General features: G+C 40.7%; 1 protein-coding gene across 3 annotated transcripts in view; it reads right to left on the bottom strand.

The window, feature by feature from the left end:
• The window catches only part of SLIT3 (slit guidance ligand 3), a 477653-nt gene that overhangs the window by 172634 nt on the left and 281642 nt on the right, over positions 1-23377 (bottom strand). For all 3 annotated transcript variants that reach the window (XM_051793681.1, XM_051793682.1, XM_051793683.1), the window contains 3 exons: positions 19178-19249; positions 14001-14164; positions 338-479 (listed from right to left, as the gene is read on the bottom strand). In XM_051793681.1, the coding sequence (XP_051649641.1) occupies positions 338-479; positions 14001-14164; positions 19178-19249 (378 nt within the window). The remainder of the gene's footprint in view (positions 1-337; positions 480-14000; positions 14165-19177; positions 19250-23377) is intronic.

The following is a 23377-nucleotide window of genomic DNA, read 5'->3' as shown; positions in this document are numbered from 1 at the left end:
TGGGGAAATCACTAACTAGAAATAAAAAAGGACTGTGTGTTTCTTTTACTGACTACAGAACTGTAACTCCAGATTTGTGAGATGCAAACACAATCTGAACTTAATACACCAAGAACTTCATCTCGCTTTTAGGTAGGGCAACGTCAAACAATACCTTAAATTAAAATAAAGAATGTTTTGAGCTCTTAGATGAAAAAAACAAAAGCAAAGAGAACAACTACCCTACATCTGATAACAGAATAGTTTTCAAAACATGTGCCTTTCTTCCACACAGGAGGCCCAGACACAGAATAAAAATGGAGAGACAAGGAAAAGAATGCATTACACTGGCACTTACATTTCCCAAATGTCCTCTGGCAGGTTAGCTGGGATTTCTGTTAAGCCCCTTCCTCGACAATCCACTACATTGTTGCTGCAGGTGCAGGCAGATGGGCAGGTGATGGAACTGGCACTGCACGAGGGAGGTTCAGACTGGGAACCTGAGACAGAACGAAAACACTGAACGTTAGTTTTAAAAAATGATCGGCCGAGATTTAACAACTAAATACATCAGGCTTGGAGTTTTCCAGATCCTTTTACTGTATAAAGTAATAATTTATTTGGATTCAGTGAACATAATGTGCTACACATCAACTGCAGAGAAAAATGTGTAGAAGATTACTGTGTTCTTATTCCTCCTCAGTCTCCAGTCTATCAATCTCTTTCCCTCATGAACACTTCTTTGGTCTCCTCCATGATCAGCCCTATCGAGTTATTCAAAGATTTCAAAATTAAGCCTCAGGATCAAGTAGTATTTCCAAAAGTTACCTCTGCTTAGAAGTCTCTGTTACACAAACACTTCTTGAGTATTTTTACATACTGAGAGAAGACTGTCATCGATGATGACTTATGTTTTTGAAATGAGGTAATGTGTTATGGCATCAGACTGGAAATAGAAAGCCAGTTTTTTCAAGATTAAACAATGCAGTCGATGGAAACACAAAAAGAATTTAGAAATATATGAGTTCAAACCTTCAAACCCTTCCTTGAGTTAGTAATACCACCGAGAGACACAAAGTTTCTCACAGAGCGAAGGTGTAGCATGAGGACTTTGCTCTATATCCATTTTAGTCAATTCATAAGATTCAGGTTTAATTAGGTGTCATTAAGGTTTTTTTGAAACTGTAGCAATTATGTCAATTTTACTCAAATGGTTATGATTCTTACACTGGAAGTTCTGATATATGCATACACTTAGCCATAGATAAAATGGGTTTGCTATGCTAATGGAGGTTATCAAGATGTAGCAGTTATTGGTTTATTTATAGTGAGTCATATTTCCAAAGTACATGTAACACAAGGAACCTCGGGTACCAGACACAGCTGAATGTGAAGGCTTGAGCTGGTAAAAAGTGACAAAAGTCGTGGCAGATTGGCCTTTTGGTTGGAAAAACTAAAATATCATAGTTGTCAAATCACAAATACAAGCAAAACCATTAAACAACTATACACAAATCTGTGCATTCTTGGGATTTGTCTTGGAAAAGATCTATGATATGATCCATGGATTAAAACTGCAGGTGACAAAAAGTCAAAAGAATATTTTTTTGCATCAACTTGCAATCCAGTGTTCATTATGACAACTAAAATGTTATAAAAATTCTTATAAATTGTCTCTCTTGATTTATGCCTTTGATTTATGCTCAGTTTAGCCCTTAACTGTGCACAACAATGTCAACTTGTACATCAAGACTAGTCATGTTCCTGTTTGCAAAGTGTTGTGAACAGCATGGAAAAGCCACCATGGGAAAGCCATTCAGTGGCACCTCTAAGTATCATTATTTTGACAGGCAGGTACAGTTTGAAAAGGCATCAGCTGAAAACTTCTACAGATTGACTTTACACTTGCTGGAAAGCAAAAGGCAATTACTGCAAAACCATGCCTTCCGTCAGAAAGGTACTGAATTCTGAAGGGAAGTCACTGCAGTTTGTCTGAGTTTCCTTGAGTTCAAGCAAGCTGTCATCCCCTTTCAATATTATTTTGTAACCAGGGATGACAGAACTGCCTTGTATTAAGATACACTACCAAGTTTCAGGGTAAGATCACCATTTAAACTGTGTGCAAAGTGTTGCCAAGTTCAAGTAACGGGTTTGAAATGTTTTTATTGGGTCACCACCTGACTTTCTGTCAGGACAGCAGGAGAAAACTGTGGGTTTCGTGGCACTGTATGTGTTTTAAATATAGCTTTCACTGATGCTAATCAGAGCTGTGAGTGACTGCAGTTTGGCAGACCAGGCCGCAGAGCTCCAATTCAGGCATCCAGAACTAAGATTTTCAGAGGTAGTGACCATCTAGGAAAAAAAGGATCTCACAGGAAATTTTCACTCCAGCATGGGCAAGAGTCAAATGCATTCTTTATGAGAGTGGGCAGCTGCTTTCACCAGGAGGTGATCCTAATTATCCTTCTCTTTGCTAAAATATCCTGTCTCATTTATAGTCCTCTTTCAGCCACTGGGACAATTGCAGATAAGGAGTTTACCATCTACAGTCTTTCATCTCAACACAGAGCTGGTTTCAGTGTCACCTGCAAGAATCATCTGGGCAAAAATCCACTGTAAAAAATAATTCAATGATGCAATTAAAATCTAAATCCATATGCATATGGTCCAATGAAACAAATTTATAATTATCAGGCACCTTGAACTTTGACTTGTCCAGTTTCAAAATCTTATTATTGTCTTAACATAATCTATACACATGACCATGGATTTAATATAGTATTTAAGGGGTAGCTATTTGAACTAAACAAGACAAAACAATGTCACTAGTTAAACAAGCACATGTATAACAGGCAGGGCAAGCAGTTCTCTTGGGTCTGTCTTCTGGCCACAGAAATGCAGGGCACCATTGTCAGTGAATAGAATTCCTGTAAAATTAACAGCACTCTGCTCCAACAGCATTGCCAGCTTTGCCAATCTAAGACAAGTCTAAGGTTTCTGTTATATTTTAACTGTGAGTACTCCCAAAAGTAAGTTTATATTGCCTCAAAACATGCACTGCTCTCTATTAAGTTTAAGAACAAGAAATTTGCTCTTAGAACCTGACTGGTAATATTTTACATTTTCTCTCTGCCTGCCTACCTTGTGGTGCCATGGGCAAAACTAAATGAAGGAGGAGTGAAGAGCAAACGAGCTACTGAAAGCTTTTAGGGATAGGGAGAAATTATCCAACTGGAAAGAAATACTTCAGAGCAATCCTTGCTCTTTGAGAGGCAAGAAGTTGGCAGCAAGGTCAAATCTTCCCCACATCCTTTATCACCACACATCTGATGTGCCTTCTGAAGTGGCTTTGTAGCAGGGGGAAAATGCATTTTGCACAGTTATAACACTACCACATATCACTGTGGGTTAGAGGAGCAGTAATACCCTCCCTTTTTGTTAGGGCACAACATCAAAACACCTGATGGATTGCCAGCTGGAGTTCAAAGAGTCTTTTCTGACTCTACTGCATCTAAATCAACACTAGAAGAGTCAGTGGGACTCGGCTCAGCACCTCCACAGTTTGTGTGAGGCAGTGTTGCAGAGTGATCTGCACGGGAGGAATGGCATGAAAGGAGGGGATGATATAAAGCATTCTGAAAAGAAAGAGAAGAGATAGAAACACAAGTCTGTCTGGCAGAAAAAACAGGCAGCAAGAGCAGAATTATAAAATTACTAAGGCTGGAAAAGCCCTCTAAGATCATTAAGTCAGCACTGCAGTTCCACCACTAAACCACGTCCCTAAGCACCATGAGCACAGCCCTTTAGAGCAGGTGAAATTCTTTCTTCTTCAGGAGCAAAAGGAGATCTAGACTGTAGATTTCTGAAAACTTTAATGATAGAATGACTTTGTGCATAAATTATTATTAAATGCTTTCTCTTGTTTCTCCTTGGCAAAGAGCAAAATACTGTATTACACACACACTCAACATCTGATTCAACAGCTCCACTTAAATGAGGATCTATTGTTATCAGATCTATAGAATTAAAGTACAAAAAAATCCAAGAGAGATTAATCAGTTTAAAGTTTGTATAGTTGTGGGGAGCTGGTAAAGAAAGGACCCATCAAGAAAACAAGTCTAAGTAGTCTATGGAATATAAAGTTATTAATATTTGGGTATGACTTTCACAGGTATGCAGAGTATGAGCATACAGACACATCAAGGGCCCCAAGGCAACACAACCTCTAAAGAAAGGTATTTGAAATCTAAAAAAAAAAGATTTTCCTTTTGCTGCCAATACTTCTCCAAAAGGAAAGACACAGGAAAGGCAGAATTATTGCAGGAATTCTTTGTGTCCTCCACAAGTGCAGTAAACTCCTTATGGCGTGGATACAGCAAAAGGAAATGGCCATAGACAAGCCAGTTGTATTTATATTATCTATCTCCCTCTGAAGTTGTTCTTATGATCTGTCATCTTGCCATCTCAGATCTTTTCTGGTACACAGCAGCCCTAGTTCACCACGTTAATTACATTTTTCTCTAAGAGATAAAAATCATCGACTCAATTATACATTTTGCTGTAAGGAAAACACTAACAACATGTGGAAGCTAAAACGGGAATGTGATTTAACAAAAATTACCATGCTTTTTGTGCCTGATGTAATGGAATGACAAGGTCAATGATTATGATAGTTAATATCTGGCAGCACTTGATTTTAGTCTCAGACTGTGGGTTAGGGGGAGAGAGAAAAGAGGAGAGACTTAGGACCCAGCAGTTTACAGATAAATTAAATGCTTTTTTTCCAAATAAGCTTCTAATTAGCTTCTAGCCTTTTAAATGCAGCAAACAGACTGATATTATAATTATCAGAATAGAATGGTTATGGTGTATAAATGGACAGTTTAAATGTCACAGGCATCTAAAATAAATTTTGCAATTACTAAATAAACTAAATAATCTCATTTTCACTGACACCCAATTACAGCACACTAAGTAGTGTGTTTTATTACCTCCTCACCTATCCAGTTGCCTTTGCAGCAGCTCTTTTCCACCAGCAAAACACAGCTAATTGTAAAGAATATTAATGGATATTAAGATAAATCTGACAGGGCTTACAGGTTAAAAATCTGTGGTGAGTTTACATAATTTTAAGTATACCAGACATGAAATTACTGATCAATAAACAAAACACCATGAGTATTGCAGATCCATGGATATAGTCTGACCTTTCTGGGTTTAATTAAATAACCCATGGGAACTTCTGACAATGCTGGGACCTCTGAAATCAATTGTTATTGCATGAGCTGCAGTCTGCACTAAATTCCCAGTGATACACACCCAAAGAGCCACCTAAGACAGGTGGATTGCTCCTGACTGGTGTCTGCATCCCAGCATAAAGGTACATTTGAGCACACACAGTCCTGCAGAGAGGGACAGGCAAGGGAATCACAGGTGACCTTCTGCAAAGCCAACATTCCTTATGGATGGTAGATATTCCTCTAATGGACAAAATCTGCACAAATGTGTTTATTCTACAATAAATGGGCAGTAAATGCTTTATGCAAATATTTCCATCTACGATTGTTCAACAGTTATTCACTGAGCACAGCTTTAAGATTTATGATTAGTAACTTGAGCCCCTAATTGAGGATTTTAATACCATCAAGTTCATGGTATGCAAAAATTTTCTAGTCATGAATATTCATCATTTGATTCTACTTCACTGCTTTGCTGAACGTTCCCAAACAGTAAATGTATCTGTTAAAAATTCCTGGCACATGAGCACAAGTGTTCTGTGGGCAAAAGTCAACACTAATCAGTTTACAAATAAATATCGAGGAGTAAAACCAGAAATATCCAATTGCAGTGAAAGGAAGGTCTGGCTTAATGGATGAAGACTACTTTATTCCACAAAATCCTACTTAGCATGTTTCAAACTCTATCAGTAAGGCAACACCATTGAAAGTCAGATCTTACTTCACACTACCTTATCCTAAAAGCACTAGTATTCCAATTATTTCATTAACAATAATAGCACCAAAATTAGAATACTTCTAAGTAAAATGGAAAAGAAGTAGAACAAAGAAAGAGGCTCACCTGTAACCACTGAGACTGAACAGTTAGATTTGGTCTTCTGAAGGATTAATAAAACATAATCTGTGAGATAACTGAAGTCTGTGCAAAACTATGACAAAGGTGGTTTTCTCTCGGGGAAATTTATTCCACCTAAGCCTTCCATAGGAGGGATTGAAAAGGCAGAATATTTCCCTGTGCCCACCCTGAGCCTTTTTGTCAAGGTCTTTCTCCAGCCCTGTCAGCACAGGCATGTTCTCCTAAAAGAGTTCTGTGGGTTTGTATATTGTTTGCTCTTCCAAAGCAGGTCAAAGACTAAAATAATGCTACTAGAAAGTCTTAAAAGATGTAGTGCTTTTGGTCATGCACACTCATCACATTAATGCCAATTCCTCAACTTGTATCAGCAGTCTCAAAGGTGCATGTGAACTGACACTTAAAAATAGGTCCAGAAATAATGCAGAGAACTTATAAATATATTCAAGCATAAAAATGAAGAGGAAGATAAATTATTTAAGTGGAAGGATACCACCTGTACGAGGTTAAAAGATAGATAATGGTCATGATCAATTGTAAGCCTATGATGGGAGTACAGTTCTAAACAGGTGATCCATCCTGAACTGTTTCACAAGGAAATTTGATGAAGTTCAGGAAGAAATAGGAAAAGTTTAAGACTATGCTTTGAGTCCTTGGGCTTCTTTTGCTGGTACTTGAAAAGGAGTTTTAAATACCACGTGATTTTGTTTGATCCTGCCACAGCTAAAGTGGGGCTCTCCCTGCCTTGGCACTACAGCTGGGCTCTTCAGGAGGAGGAGGAAGATGGGATTCACTCCAGCCAGAAGCATTACAGCTTCACACAGCTGCTCAGGGATGGCTGGCATAATGGGACTGTTCTCCTGATAATGACATCCAAGGGATCCAGCCTGGTCAGATCTGGAGTGAGGAAACACTTTTTTTCCAGCAGAGTGGGCAAGGACTGAAAAGTGAAGCATCATCCCCTTCCCAGGGCCACCTGGGGATTCCATGGACCAAATTCTTTGACATTTGGAACATGCTAAGGAAGGAGGGGTACCAGTGACCTTTCCTGCCTTTGTCCTGAGACAAACTGGAGTCACTGCCTTTGGTCTTTTGCAAGAGGCCCCTGGTACATTCGAGCTCTTTATGGTGTCTGGAAATTATAGAATAAAATTCTTACAGATCTCCTGACCTGAACATGTTTGCCTGCCGTTACTAGGAGTTAATTCAATGGGCCAGGAGACCCCTTCTCTTTGGGTACAGGGTGTTGGTGGTGCCCAGAGCTGCCAGGGAGGCTGCTGTGAGGAGGGGCTGGGGCAGTTCCAGACACTTCCTTTCGGCTGCACAGCTCAGCCTGCCCGTGAAGGTGGTGGTGCCTCTGTGAGAGTGCACCTGAGAAAGGGCAAAATGCTGTCAGGCAGTAGGGAGTGAGGAAAAAAAGTGTGAGAGACAGTCCTGCAAGCAGCAAACTCAGAGAGTAAGGAGGGGAAGCAAGTGCTGGAGCAGATCCTGGTTTCACCCCAGGAGGAGAAGAGTGAGGAGGGGGAGTGTGAGCAGCAGGGTGGCTGGTGGTGGGCCACTGCCAACCCACCACAGGTGTAATGCAACTACATAACATCACTAATTTCACTGTCCATAAAGCAGCCCTATGCCTGGTTTAATTACCCTCATTAATTGTGTGTCCATAAATGAGTTGCCAATCACATACATGTATTGAACAGAAAAAACTCTACAGATTTCATACAAAGGCTTGTCCACATCCTCAAAGTCAACCCTGTTCCTGGGTATTTAACACCACTGCTCTGTGTGAATTGGCTCTGAGCATGGTTGTGGTACTGCCATGAAGCTTTTTCCTGTACCAAAATACTGCCAACACAACTTGTAATAAAACAAGCTTTGGACATTAACATAAAAGCTAATCATGTTATTATTTTTACAGCAACAGTTCAAAAGCTCAATGGCTGAATAATTATACCCCAACCTGCCATCATTAAATAAGCATTAAGGCACTATACATACTGCTCTGGGGAACAGAGGGTTCCAAGGAAAAAAAAAGCTAATTATACTGAAAGGTAAGACATCATTTTCAACAGTAAAACTAAATTTACTGTAATTAAAAGCCAATTTTCAGCTTTAGTCCTCAAAGAAGTATTAAGTGCCTTAATAAATACGTATTTATCCCTCAGAATTGCAAGATGGTCCCCCAAATGAAAAGCACCATATGTGGCATCTTACATACTAAGCAAGTCAAGAAGTAAATTCCTACAGTCTAAAACAACATAACTGCTAGTGCTAGAGTAAACTACAATTTGTTATTAGAAACTTAGTGGAAACATCAAACAAACAAACTGATAAACAGTAATTAGTATCTCTCCAAATCTCCTACAGGATTTCATTTAAGGAGCAACTAACAACTGCAAAGTATTGAAAAGTTTCTTTAGACTGGTCATTAATGTTAGTTTGTGGTAGCACATTGTAACAGGAGGTAAAAATTCTATCAGCATTCCATAGAAATTTCCCAAGATCAAATTTAAAGCACAATTTTTACCAAGAGGCTTTAAAAGTCTTACCCTGTAAGTCCTGCCTAGACTCCATTCATTGTAAGAGCACTTATGGGATCTTTGAATGGCCAGAAAAAGCAAGAACCAACTTTACAGGGAGGAAGAAAAGGATGTTGTGTCTGACATGACCCACAGGTGACTCTTGTGGAGAAAGGTCAGAGTTGGACGAAATGGTCAAGCTCATTCTAAAAGCAATAAACCAGCTGTACAGTGAGGATGTCCCACATGGCAGGAAGTGACCACTGGCACACACAGAGGAAAAGTCCTCCTTCTTCTCCTCCTCCCAGCTTGCTTATCCAGTTCCTGTGACCATCAGAACTGAGGGCCATCAGCAGCCCTTCCCTGCATGAGCTGGGATGGACAGCACGGAGAGAATCCCTCAGGTTCCCTCAGGAGCCACTGCCACTGCCCTGCAGCATTAGCAAACAGCCTTTCCCCCTTTTTAGTTTGCAGGGAGCATCAATTCTCCCTGCTGGCAGCACCTCCCCAGCCCACAGATACACCCTTGCACAGAGTTTTAAACAGCAGTAGATGGGGGGGGGAGTTCCTCTCCCCACGCACTTTTCCTTTGGCATCTCCTGAATGCTCTCATTAAGACACTAAGCTTGAAGAGTGCTGTTTTATCAGCTACTCCTCAACAATATGTTATGAAATTATTAGTTAAAAAAACGGAGCAAGACAATCTCCTGAGCTCCTTGGTCCGGGCCACAGAGTAACAGCTTTGTTTTAAGGCCATTTGACCTCACCTAAACAAATAAATCTGCTGCCTCATTAGGGCTCCCAGTCTGCATGAAGCAGCAGGAAGCTAACATATTTTTCTCTTTATTATACCTCAGCTGCAGTCTCACTACATGAATCAGAAACTCTAGATCTTCAACTGAGATTTGGGTCAATCCACTGTTTTCTTAAAATCAGTATCGGTTTATATAGACAGAAATCACTGGACACTTGTCTGTGGTAATACCTTCTCTCTTGAGTAAATTTCAGACTGAATTTTACCTTATTTAATCCAAATTACGCATCTTGACTTCTTTCAGGTTCTTGGAGACCCTCTGAATGGTAACTAAGGATCAAGGATCAGAGAAAACAGCTTCTAATAAAAAAAGGGAATGTTTTATTGATCTACCTTCCTTCTCTAGAACACTTCTTTCATTATACAAAAAAAAACTATCTTAGAAAAGTACTTAAAAATCACATATTTTACACTTACAAATTTCATCAACTCTTAGAAAAATCGATCTCTGGTCTACTCTAAGAAATCTCATCTAATGTTCATACTCCATTTCAAACACTGTCCATTGTAAAATACATCTAATTACTGGCCAAAATTATACTAAACCTGGGCAGCAGCTGAAGTGTGCTACAGTCCCAGTATGAGATTCAATACTCCTTAATGCAGCTGCTTTATTCTCAAACAAGCAGTTCAGATGTATTTGTTTTTCCCCATGTATATATTTAGGAAAACCAGAATGATAAAAAAATCTAAATGGGGTCACTCAGTGGCTCCTGCACAGAGCTCTGAAAAGACCAAGGGGCTGCTGGTGGCACAACTGCAAAACTTCACAAACCCACTGCTTCAGCTGGCAAAGCTTTACAGCCACGCTGATGCAGGTGAGAAAACACATTATGACTTGACATAACTGATCAATATGCAGATTAATTTCAACTTCAATAAGTAAAGAGCAGGGAGAAGAAAAATCAAAGAGCTATAATAAAACTTATATGAGAGCAAAATGAAATAAAATTACTATCAGGAGGAGGTCAGGGGAGGACAAGAGACAGACAAATAGGCAGAGAGAGAAAGTGTGTTTGAGAGAGACAGAGAAGGAAAGGCCAGTTGAACAGTGAAGCATCTGAGCATGGGAAGGAAGCTGGGTTTGATCCAGGCAAAGACTGGAAGGCTCTAAGAGGTACTGAGCATTAGCCAGAACCCCCAGATGCTTCTCTGCTAGCTAATGAAACATAGAAATAAACAAGTCCCAAAGATCAGAGTACAGGTAGTACAGGTAGTACAGAGTACAGGTAGTATTTCAACTCATGCTAAGTCTTTACTTAGTGTACTGTCTTCTCCTGTCACATCAGTGTGGCAGTGAATGGCAAGAATATGGTGGAGAGAGAAGAAATACATCATGTTACCTATGTGAAATATATCATGCTATCTATGTGAAATACAGCCTGCTACCTATGCAAAATACACTTCTTTATCTATGTGAAATACAGCATGTTACCTATGTGAAATACAGCCTGCTACCTGTGGGAAACACAGCCTGCTACCTTTGAGCAGCACATCAACAAGGGGCTCATCCTCTGGTGCCACACAATTTCCCCTCTTACACATAGTACCTTGTAGGAGACTGTCTCACCAAACACATCCCACAGCTCAATGACCAACTGTGCAGGGGGAAGAGCGTGTTTGGAGTTTTCCCTGGGAACAGATGGCCTTAAAGGCAAAGGCCCAGGAAGGCTGTTCTGTCAGGAGTGGCTCTGGAGGAGAGACTCTCCAAGAGGAGGGGACAGCTTGCTGGAGAAGCCAGCCAGAAGGCCCTGGTGGGTGACAGGACTGGCAGCAGCACTCACCTCTCCTCCAATGGTGAGGGGCTGTCGAGTCCCAGCCCCACTCAGGTCTGTCCATGACTTCTCCCCTTCTCCTCAGTAACACAAATCCAATAACACATAATTGCAAACCCATCTCCAGGCAACTGTGCACTACTGAATCCTGCACCTTGACCTCCAGCTCTGAGCCAAATGTTCATGGGCACGAGCAAGAGAAACCTGGAATAGCTCCTCTGCTGCTCACACTTGGTCCACAAGGGCCCTTGGAAACAGCATTTTTATGATTCATGTGCATAAGCTGAGTAACATTTTTGAAAGACTGACTCCCAGGTTACACAGGTATGACTCAGTTCACCCAGATATATCTGCATGTAACTCTGGCTTCAGCAACACTATCTTGAGAGGCTTTGCTGCTAATGCTTATAAACATCACAGTACAGGACATGTCTAGAGGGAATCAAGCAATTTGGGTTCCAGTTATGGCACCTCTCTGCCATTGTTTCAGTTTTAGTTTTCCAGTTTGGTATGTAGCATTCAAAACCTGCTTCCAAAAAAGTACTTCCCATAAAATTATAAAACACCACTATTTTTGCATAGGGCTCAAAGAATAAAGAGAAGTCAGTTTTGCAATTTTGTTTATCTTCTTTCCCCAAATCATGATTCTATTCTTGCTCCTTGGAAGCATCCAGAAGCACAGGTTTTGAACTGGAATGCTCTGATGAAGCCCATTTCACAGTGAAGGAAAAGCTGAGTTTCCTTTTCCTGTGATGATATTCCCACTGCCATAAAAACACAGGTGCTTAAGATTCTGAGCCTGTACTAAACCAGGGCTACTGTTCACTACTTTTTATTTCAGCTCTTCATAACTGTGATGCAAAGGTGGTTCTCACTGCCAGCTCCAGGCTAGTTACAGTGATTCATACAAGCTTAACTTCTATAAAATTCCTTTGCAGAAGGACAAGTTCAGTTCACTATTCACCATCTGTCCTAGTTTGACTTCACAGTCAAACATTAACAAATGATGCTGTAAAATTAGGAATAAGAACTGTAATAAGGAGAAGGGAAGATTTATATCCTCTTTAAACTAGCTGTCCATGTAGGTTTTGTTGAACTAGCATGTACTAAGCTGAGTTCTCAGCTAAAGCCTCCACTAAAATGAGCTCTTCAAATGAATTTCTTTTTCAGTACATTTCATTTCATTTCCCAAATGAGAGTTACACGGATACAGTTGATGTACTGTCTCACTGAAAATGTCTTTCCTTGAATTTTCATTATTTTATATATTTTTAAAAGCAGGCAAATCTTGAGGGTACCCTTAGATGCTTTTGATCCAATAGGCAACGGTTAAAACCCTTGTCTCTTTTGGAAATCACAGTCTGCACAGAAAACCCCATTTAAATGGGTTCTGTTCACGTTACATTTCTCATTCAGCAATTATTATCTCTTCTCCTGATTTAAACAACTCATTTTCCCTCATTCACCATGTCATAAATCCAAATAGCTGAACCCATGCCCCATCTAAAACTTCATTTCTTAAGGGAAAAAAAAAAATCTGTGGTTACCTCTTTGGTAAAATTAGCTTCTCCTAATAGCTTAATTCATTTATCCATTTCTTTTATCCTTCCTCTCCCAAGACTGTTAACATTTCTAAACTTATTTTAAACTTATTTTAAACTTTTGATGTAACTTATAAGATATTCTGGGCATCATCTCCGCAACTGCATAGAAACTGCTCAGCACTCTTGAATATCATATCTCAAAGATCACTCGTGTGCAACTTCATTTTCCACGTGCCCATAACACTTCTGCACACCTGGGCACGAATTTACTGTAGTTAAGCAGGGTCTTCTCCAAGTAAAACCCTTTTTCTCTTTCTTTGTCACATGTAAATGAAACTACAGAAAAAAGGCATTCCTAAAAACATTTCTAGCACAAGCAATTCTACTGTATTTCCATCAGCCAACCCACGTAGCAATCGGATGGAGCTTTAGGGCTGTGACAGAGAAAGAACCCAACAGCACAAGATTCAGTCTGTCAAGGTTAGGACTCACATCAGCTTCATGACAAGCTCCCTGTGTTCCACTGGGCCTACAAAATTACCCCCAAACTTATGTCTGGTATCTTTTTTCACAGCACACCCACTGCCATAGCTCTCCTCCACCAGTTCCTTCCTATCAACCCCAATTCAGACATTTCTTTTTTCCAATTTTTCTACTTTTCCCTTTCTTTGTTTTTCTTCTTATTTTAGGAAAATCTATTTGTATCACACAAGAGCCAAGTGCAGTTCCAGAGATTTGATGAATAGGCCCAACACACAGACACATGGTTTGTGAGTTGCCATGTATCATCTGCCTCATTTATCAGTGTGGAAACTTGCAGGGTAGCAAAGTGCATTGGCTCCCTAAGAGTCCTGTTTCAGTCTCCAGGATAAAATCTGCTCCTCATGTTCTATTGTCCAATCATTTGTCAACACACTCAGATTTGCATTTTCTATTTCCTTTCTTTCTTATTCCAGTCAGCTGTAAGGCTCTTCCCTTGAGAAACACCAGATTATCCACACTTAATTGATTTCTTATGTTGATATCATTGGCAACGTTAAAGCAGCAAAAAAAATAACGTGAGAAGTGAAATGTTAACTGGAATCCAATAATTCTTATAAAGTTGAAAAAAAAAATATAACAACTTGATCTGCTCCCATACATTTCAGCAGTGATAAAACCAGGATTGCTCCAGGATGGCACTGGAACACAACACGGTCGTTTTCCACTCGCTGTTTTTCATGTGAACAGCGACATAAACCCACCAGCTGACAGAGAAACGAGTAATTGGGGTCATTACCAGAGCAGACAAAGTCCTTCTTCTGCACCTCTGCCACCAGGAAGCCCCTGAGGCTGACGGGGGCCAGGCAGAAGGTGAACTGGCCGATGGTGCGGCGCTGCCGCAGCCAGTCCGACAGCCAGGCCAGGTGACAGTCACAGTGCAGGAAGTTGGAGTGGAGCCGCCTGCAAAAGACACAAAAACCTGCAGTTATTGGTAGGTTTTTTTAAAACATAAGCCACAAATAATACAGTCAAGTACAAGTCTGCCAGGCTCGACACTGTAGCTTCAGTAGGATCCTTGTAGGTTCTTGCTTGTGGCTGAGTCAGGGCTTGACTGTCCACGCTGCCACGTAACACAGCCCAGGGCACGGCCTCAAGTTGTGCCATGGGAGGGTTAGGTTGGATATTAGAAAAAGGTTCTTCCCCCAGAGGGTAGTTGGGCACTGAACAGGCTCCTCAGGGCAGTGGGCACAGCACCAAGGCTGCCAGAGCTCCAGGAGCATTTGGATGATACTCTAAAGGCACATGGGGTAACTGCTGGGGATGGTCCTGTGCAGGGCCAGGAGCTGGACTGGATGATCCTTGTGGGTCCCTTCCAGCTCGGCATATTCTGTGATTCTGTGACACAAAGGCCACATATAAATTAGTGCTATTATTTATAATGTCTTGGAAAAATGAAGTTCAATAATGACCCATCTACAGCTGGGAATTCTAGAGACAAGAACATGTAGAATTTAAGATTGTGACAAGTAATCACTTTGCCTGTGATTTTATATCACAAAGAATTGCATGAATGGCATATCTTTGAGTCAATTCAAAGAGTGGCTTGTCTAAACATGAGGACCAGGCTGAAAAACAGGCTGAAAAACATCTCCTTTGAGGAGTTGGGAAAAGAGGGAAGAGAGAACCCCTCCACATCAGAGTCTATTGACACCTTTTATGTGGCTGTGTTGCCTGTACAAATTCATCAATGCTCTTTTTACTGTGGCAATTTAATGCAAATGTGTAGGACCTAGGCAGGAAGTTTTAACTCATGTAAGATCTATCCATGCAGCTCCCTGTCCAGCCTGCTCCATGCCTGGCACCAGAGATTTGCACAAGCATTATCACACTGTGGGGAGAAGTCTGAAAAACTATGATGTGTTCAGGGAGCAAATCTGGCAATTTTAATAGCTACCAAACTTAAGGTCAAAACAAAAGCCCAGGATAGTAATTATTTCATTCCCGTAATGACTCATAGATTTGCAGTGTTACCCCAAATGAAATGATAAACCAGATTGAAAATCCTGTCAGAAACTGTTAGACAAAGCATTATTCACCAATATTGCAGGCACAGAATTGGTGTGCACCGGATTTAGCCTTGTCCATCCTCCAAATAAATTAACTGTCTGCCTGGGAGCTGTTTGTACTGCACAGCAGCAGCACAGCTCAGCAGTGGCGCCCGGGCTGACAGTCCCCAGATTTGTATGTCTGGGGTGGGCAGCCATGGTAAAAAATACCCCACAAATCTGGAACTGAGAGTTTCTCCTGCAGAGATGGAAGGCTCTGCTCTCCTGGGAGCACTGTAACATGTAACTGTTCTAGAGGGATGGCTACAAGACCTTGAGTTTAGGGCTCCTGAAGCTATTTAAGTGAAGCTGCAGTAAGTTAGATTTCTAGTAAAATGTTTTGTTATTAAAAACCATTAACCTGCTTTTTTGTTGAAGGAAAGAATAAATAAATACATAAATATCATTTAGTCAGAAATAACCCTAAATAAGACTTTGTTCTAACTTAAGAGAGTCAGTATTTCATTTAAATCCTCAAGGTCTCATCCTTCCCACAGCAGCCAACAATGACACTTAGGATCATCTTCCTAGAACTGAGCTCATCCCATGCCATTCCCTGCATCCCCTGCACAGGAATGTAAGGCAGGCAGGAGTAATAAATTTCTCAAAAAGGGGCAGTTTTCCAATTCTGTGAGTTGCTTTTTCCCCCCTCAGTAAATTGATAAAGCTGGGCCCTGGGGTTTCCTGTTTCAGTAGAGCAAACCACCACTGCTCTGCCTCAGCAGAGCCCTTCTTTTAATTGCTCAAGGTTTTTTTACACGGATACGATTTTCTTTGAGAAGAGACCACTTAGAGAGCCTATCAGTCTTTACAAAGCAGCCCATTAGAATATAGTTTTGATAATTATATTAATGAATACAGCCACAAAAAGACTTCTCACAGTACTTCAAAAGCATTATACACCAATTCCCTGTGAACATGAAAGGCACTGAAGTGATTTTGCACATTTTCAGTTTACCCTCAAATAAAAAAATTAGAAGAAATTATGCAATTACCTGTCTCAGCAGTCACTCACACATGCAGAGACAACAGCACACTTACCATTAAGCAAATAGATACAGGGGACATGCTTTACCATAAATAAAGCTGTTTCAAGCAAAGGAAAGCAGATCAATAAAAACTAATTCCTGTCACTTCCAATCAAGGCTAAAAGATCAATGAAACTTAACAGCAGAAAAGGCAGTTAAGTAAAAAAGGTTAGCACAGAAGAGCTGATTTTAGTAAAGAGTTTTTCAGGTGCTTCAAAATTTCTTGGCACTTCTCTCATTTTTTTTCATTCTTTCCCCTCAGAGGTCATGTTGAAGGTGAATATACCTTTTATTTTTCCTTCTGTGTTCTAAAATGAGCAGATTGTTTTGAGAGCCATGAAGAAAAAGCTATTTATCCACAGAACCATCACAGCAGATGTAGCTGCTGCAGAAGCAGCCTCAAATGTCCTGCTAATGGATCTCACTAGAGTGTAAAAGAGACACACAGGGATAATATCCACAGTGCACTGGGCCTCAGCTGATGGGATAAAGGGCTTGTCCCTACTTAAGTACATTCAGACCAGGGATTTCCTACAAGGGAAAAAAAAAGCACACCTAAGTGTGAAGCTTTCTGAGAAGGTGTAGAGACTGATGATTGTTCTTGAAGAAAACAGTAGAGTCATCAAACTGTAACAGCATCATTCAATATCCATTTGGATTGAATTTCCATCAACAGCCAACAGATTAAATGGTAAATTTATTTCAGCTGTTACACCTCAGACAGCTTTCTCCTTCCCTGCAGACTCTTCACTGAGGTGGTATATTAATGCAGGAGAAACAGGCTCAGGAAACTAGAGACAATATTAACATTAACATTTCCCCCCCCCAAAAAATATTCTTATGTAAATGTTTTACACAGGTGAACAAAACCTGATCAGTTTAACATATGCTCAGCTATGTGTTAGTGGTTAGGGCAGTGCTACCCATGGACACAAAATTTGGTTAAATCAGAACAGTATTAACACCTCAACAGGTGACAGCCTGAACAGAAGATATCCAGAGAATATTAAGTAACATGTAGTGATGAAAGCTCATTTTGATAATAACTATAATTGATAAAGCATTAATTGTGAGAAGTACTAAGATGACTTGGGGTAGAGGAAGAATTTTTAATATGTAGGAGCAGCAGAAAAAATTACGAAATGCTATTTGATTCCGGTATTTATCTTCTATTAATTGCTATTTTGGTGACTTTTCTGCCTCTGTTTAAACCTATGGAATGGAAGACTGAAAACCAAAACATTTTACTATATTTCCAGCTGTTTATATATAGGACTTTTCAATTCCTATATTGATCTGCTAAGGGTACTGTGTGTTATTTGGCAATCTTTGGAGACTGAAACATGTCCCTTGATATTGATGAAACTACCTTTAAAGAACATAAGGTGAAGGAATACAAATGCAAGTTTGCTAAAATTGCCCTTTTAGCCATAGACCCTAAATTAAATTTCCAGCAAATCCTTTTAGAGTGGGTCAGCATTCATGTTCTATAAAACGTGGCTCTCAGAATTCAATATAAAAGCTTCCCTTTATAAATCCTATTTATGACTTCCTTCCCTTTTTTTTTCTCTTTTCTTTTTTTTTTTTCCCCTTAATTACAGCAGAGGGGGATTAGTCAGTGTAAGTCTCCAGGGAGCTATAGACAAAGCCATCTCTGAAATTAAACTCAAAGGAAAATGGCAGAAGGCACCGAGCTGTGCTAACAGACAAGGGTGGCTAATCTGGAAAAGCCAGGCAAATTTTCTGGAGCACTGTGACTGAATAAGAAAAGGCAAAAACTCCAGGAACCTTAACTCTACACCTTTATCTTCTTCATCCACTCCCTTCTAAAAGACAAACATTTCCATTTAAATACATACATTAAGATCTAATAATGCCATCATTTAATGAAGAATGTAAATTTAAGTCAGAGGTTATCTGACACAGATTGACATAAGCAAGAGCCATTTTTCTTCAGTTCTGTTAATTTATTTAATATGATTTTACAAAGGCATATGCAGCATCCTTGAAGGATTTCATTTTTTCAGTGGTACAGAAAATTTTCAGGCTAGCTACTATTTGCCTTTCTTTGCCTTTAGAACATCTTGCTTGAGTTTGAGGTTTTGGAGGAAAAACAGATGCTTTGTTTAAACATGACTTTTCCTGAAGCTGTATCTTGCCTAAAGCAATTTAAAGGAATAAGGCACTTAAAGAATACGGTTTTGGTATGGCTAAATTATATAAATGGTCAGTCTGATTTCACATCTTTGTATTTTGTACTGCTAAAGATCAAAGCTTTTCCAGTGCAACCGTGTCCTGCTACAAAAAGACAGATCTGATGTAAGAGAAGCTTTTATAAAAAAATGCATCAGAATCAGTGACATTTTGTTTCAGACAGTATGTGGAAAAGACACTTTTTCAAGTTCTTTAAAAATGCTTTGTTTCACCAATTAGTATTCTGAATTTGAAAAGAATAACTAGGACTGAAACACAGGATATTAACCAAATTCAATAATTTGATCCATCTGAGCAGTTTTTATGATCTTCATGATGTTCCAGCTTGGAAAACATTTCACATTATGGATTTTCCCATGGGAAAAAAAAAAAAAAGCCAGTTTCATTTCTGGGTAAATTCAAATTCTTCATAAAACTGGATCTTAATTCTGGGTAAATCCAGTAGAGTGCCTGTCAGGGTCCTAAGGACATCAGGCACCTTCACACCCCTGCCTGGACCCAGCAATACAGTCACCCAGGCCTCCAAGGCAGCCTGAGAGACTGAAATGAGATTATCACAGACAACAAACAGGCAAAGAGTTGGTTTACACCATCATTATGTTATAATATTAGAGGATATTACTCACAGAGTCCTGATCTTTGGCATGTGATTGAAACTGGTAACAGGAATGCGGGTGATGTTGTTGTTGTTGAGGGTACTGTCAGGAGGAAAAAAAAAGAGAAAAAAGAGAATAATAGATTGGTCAGTCATTTACATTTCTTCACCAACACACTATTTACAGAAACAAACTGATAAAATCCTTGTTTATAAATCTGCCTGGCTGCGAGCAGCAAGACACACTCCCCGATACCTCTGACAATTTGTGACATACCATGAAAAACATTATTATTAGGGGGAAAACAACCAACAGCAGCATGAGAATGGCTCAAGGTTAGTGTTTACCATGTTGGAGTAACCAGGAGTGCAGAAGATGAGTTTGTATTGACTACTGGAACAGACCCAGCCTGGTCGGTTCAGCTGCCACTTTGCTTGAAAACCTGGTGCAACTTGAGTGGAGGGACATCAGACCAGGACCCAGCAGTGTGAAAGCTCTGCACTTACAGGGCTCATCTCACAAAAAGAGAGCTGTTGGCTCTCACAGCCTTGTTAACACAGCCTGCTGACATGGACAGACAGCTCAAATTGCTCTCTGGAAACAAAAGGACGGATGGGCTCCCTTTCCTCGGCTTCCTTATGAAAAAATATATGGGTAGTGGAACAGGCTGCAATAAAGCATGTCATGACCCAGGCATGTAAGGATTGCTGCTGCTCTATCAAAGCTCAGCCTAAAGAGAAAATAATCTCACTGCTGGGAGGGACCCCCTTAGAGCTTCTTATGGAAAATGAACTGGCTCGATTGCCATCAGCTGAGTGTGCTGCTCCCATTTACGGGGCTCCTAATTATATCAATGACTCTCTAGCAAATTAGAAGCTATAAAGTTTATCAAGATGGCACAGGAAATGGAAAGCACTCCAACAAGGGCATAATTGCCATGCTGCAAGTGCACCAAAGCTAGAAATGCTGCAGGCTGGTTTGTCATGAGAACGGATGGATCTGGTGGCGACTCCGTGTCCCAGCGTGGCCAGTCCTGCCACTGCCTATTTGAAACGTGTGGTGCTCACAGCACCAAGGCATGGAGCAACCTCTGCTTTCCACAAGGGGCACAGCACTCCACAGGGTCACCTTGGTAGAAGACACCATGTTTATGGTGTATGTTTATGTATGTGCTGAAAAAAATACCTGCTGAAGCAACCTAAAGGTATGTTCTCCTTCCCTGGAGTATTTAGTTGTTCCAATGACATATATTTACATAGGATATTTAATCAAAAGCTCTAGCAGACTATTACAGGAGTTAACCAGCCCTCTTGGTCATCTGCCAATTTAAAAACATTTTTACAATTCTGCCTAGAAATCCCTTGGCAGAGCCATCATCTACATCAGCAGATTAAAGCTAATTATATTATATCCTATTAAGACTGGTTTTTTGGGTACACAGGAAGACACATGGGCATAGTGGCAAAGCCAGGAGGTTGCAGGGTAACACAGCTCTGCACAGGCAGCTCAGGAGAGGGGTGTGAGCAGCTCTGACACTGACAGCACTGTGCTTGTGCTGCTGCTGCACTGCACCCCAGCAGGAAAGCACTCAACCACTTTGTTAGCAGGATCATAGCTGGTATTCCAGATGGATACACTGGCAATCTGGAGCCAGCATGGGGGCTGACATACCCATGACAGCAAGCTGCATCAACAGAGCAAAATTCCCCTTCCTTTCCAAATCTGTGAGCACAGGGAGTTATGTCAGTAGAAGCAGAGTCTTGAAAATCTGGGATCTGCATGTGAGATCTGCTGCCAGAGATCTGTGTCAGTCGAGTCCCACACATTCACACAGCAGGCTGATAAGAGCTGTAGGTCTTAGCATAACAAGGCTTATAGTATAACACGTAGGATTCATTCCAGATCCTCTGGAAAACTGAGGCTATCAGAAATCAGACAAGAAATTTGTAGATAAGTATTGGGATCATTGGGTGTACAAACCACTGGGTTTGTGTATTCAGTTCCTCAACATGCAAGGAGTCAAACACAGCCTGTTATAAATGCATTGGACAAGATGAAGAGGGAAACACTGTCAACCTGAGCAGTAAAGTCGCAAGCAAGCTCTCACATCCATCAGCCACATCCCTGGCAAGTGCAGCCTGCCCTTCTCTGCCGTGCTGTGGCTGCAGTGACACAGACAGCACCAGTGCTCATCTGCAGGGCTGGAAGCTCTGCCTCTGAATTCCTGCTCCTCTCATGATGACAACACACACTGTGGCAGATTTTGAACCTCTGTGTCATACCCTTGCTACTGCTCAACTGCCTTATTTACCCAGTGATGCAACCACGGTCCTGTGTGGCCAGGGAGCCAAAACAAGCCTGTACAACGATTTCAGAAAGTGAACAAACCCATTTAGAGTGCATAAATATTTACATCAACACACCCACCCCTCCGTATCCGTATTTATTTGCTTTTTGGGAAGTTCAAATAGGGCTCACAAATGGAATTTATAATTGCACCGCTATTTCTTTTTCCTGTAAACATAAAAATATAATTCTGAGGCAAACCTCTGCCTCGCTTGCCTGTTACATTAAAACAAGCTTTGAAGTCAGATGGAAGAACTTAGGTATAGAGTGATAAATAAAAGCCACATGTAAAGTCAGCTCACAAAAATCAAATTGCATCCATAGCTGATGTCTGAATAGGTCACACGTGGTGCTACAGGAGTCAGTGGAGGCTGTAGGAATTCAAGAGAGATTTTTCTATTGATTTCAAAGGGACGTGGGTTGGATTCAGGCTGTGACAGTGAGCTTCTTCTGCAGAGAACACATCCCTGGCTCCCAGTGCAATTCTTCTTGTGGATGCAAAAAGGTCACCCTTTACTGTCTGACTCAATGATTCAAAAGTATTTTAAAATTTCTTAAAAAATTCTACTTAGCAGCCAGAGCATTATTCCAATCACGTGGTATTTCTGCTCACAGGACATCAAATGAGAGTGGCTCAGGTTTTGCAGAGGTTTCAAATATTTGCTTATTTTTAAATAAGCAATGGTTTCCCATTATTCATCAACAAATACATAACCCTCCTTCTAAGAATCCTAAGTCAGTGCTGAATTAATATACTCTTTAAACACAAATTTCAGGGATAACTCCAGCAGACAGCTATTGCACAGATGACTTAGTAGCATACTATTTCATTGATATTTAAATGTTAACCATAATGAAGGCAATAAAACATCTATGATAACAGCAATTATTTCCGAACAAAGGAGGCCAAACACTGCAAAGGGCACTAATTGCCAGTGAACTGCCTGCACTACAGCCCAGCTGGAGCTGCAGGAATTTACCCCTGCAGAGCACGCAGCTCCCACACAGTGGGAACTCATTGGCTCTGGAATGGGAACGTGCTCAGGAGAGGTGTGCTCCAGAGATATTCTGCAAAGCTTTCCATCGTGCCTTCCCAGCTAGGATTTTGTAAGGGATGTGTCCCAGAGTACACGATATAGCAGCATTTTAGCACATGAAGGGAAAAATAAATTGTGCTCCAGTCATCTGCTAGTTGCTCCAAGGCCCCAGCCTCATCTTGATCCACCTAAGATTCAGATCCACAGAAACAGGTTCACAAACACCAGGAAGCTGGGAGAAGTAGAAAACTTCCAGAATCTTCTGACTCCTCCAACATCATGTGGAGAAAATTATATTCTGCTGAGTTCTCGCCAGTCTTATACCTCCCACCTCTTCCAGAACCCTTGTCCCTTGAAAAAGCACTGTCCTCTCATTTAGAAGTCCTCTCCCTGTAAACTATTCACATTCAAAACGCTGAATCAGGAAACTGAGGTTACAGACAATATTATTTATGCCAGCCAACTTCCCACCTTGGGCCGTGATCCTTGTCAGATCCTGCAAGCTCAGCAGGAGCAGGGCTGCAGCAGAGCTGAGGATCCTCCAAGGACTACTTGGGAGATGCATAAGGTGAGATCAGCAATCAGGAGGTGGTACCTCCTCCACCACTGTGAACTGTCATAGTCCCACTGACTCCAATTTACAGCCCCAGAGGAGCTGCTCTCCTAACTCACTCCTCTGCCAGTTGTCCAAACTGGTTAGAGCCACCTGTGGAGCTGCTTTCCTCCTTCTGAAGAATAAAGCTGATTTATAGCCCCTACTAATCAGAACTTCTCTAGAGGAAAGAATGCTCAGTCTGCAATCCTGTCATGATTTGAAAACAATTACTTATCTCCTTCCTCAAACTTT

This window comes from Manacus candei, unplaced genomic scaffold, assembly GCF_025592945.1.
Source record: "Manacus candei isolate 608988 ecotype Guabito, Panama unplaced genomic scaffold, ASM2559294v1 h1tg000037l, whole genome shotgun sequence".
Classification (NCBI taxonomy): domain Eukaryota; kingdom Metazoa; phylum Chordata; class Aves; order Passeriformes; family Pipridae; genus Manacus; species Manacus candei.
This window is presented reverse-complemented; position numbering and strand designations above follow the sequence as displayed.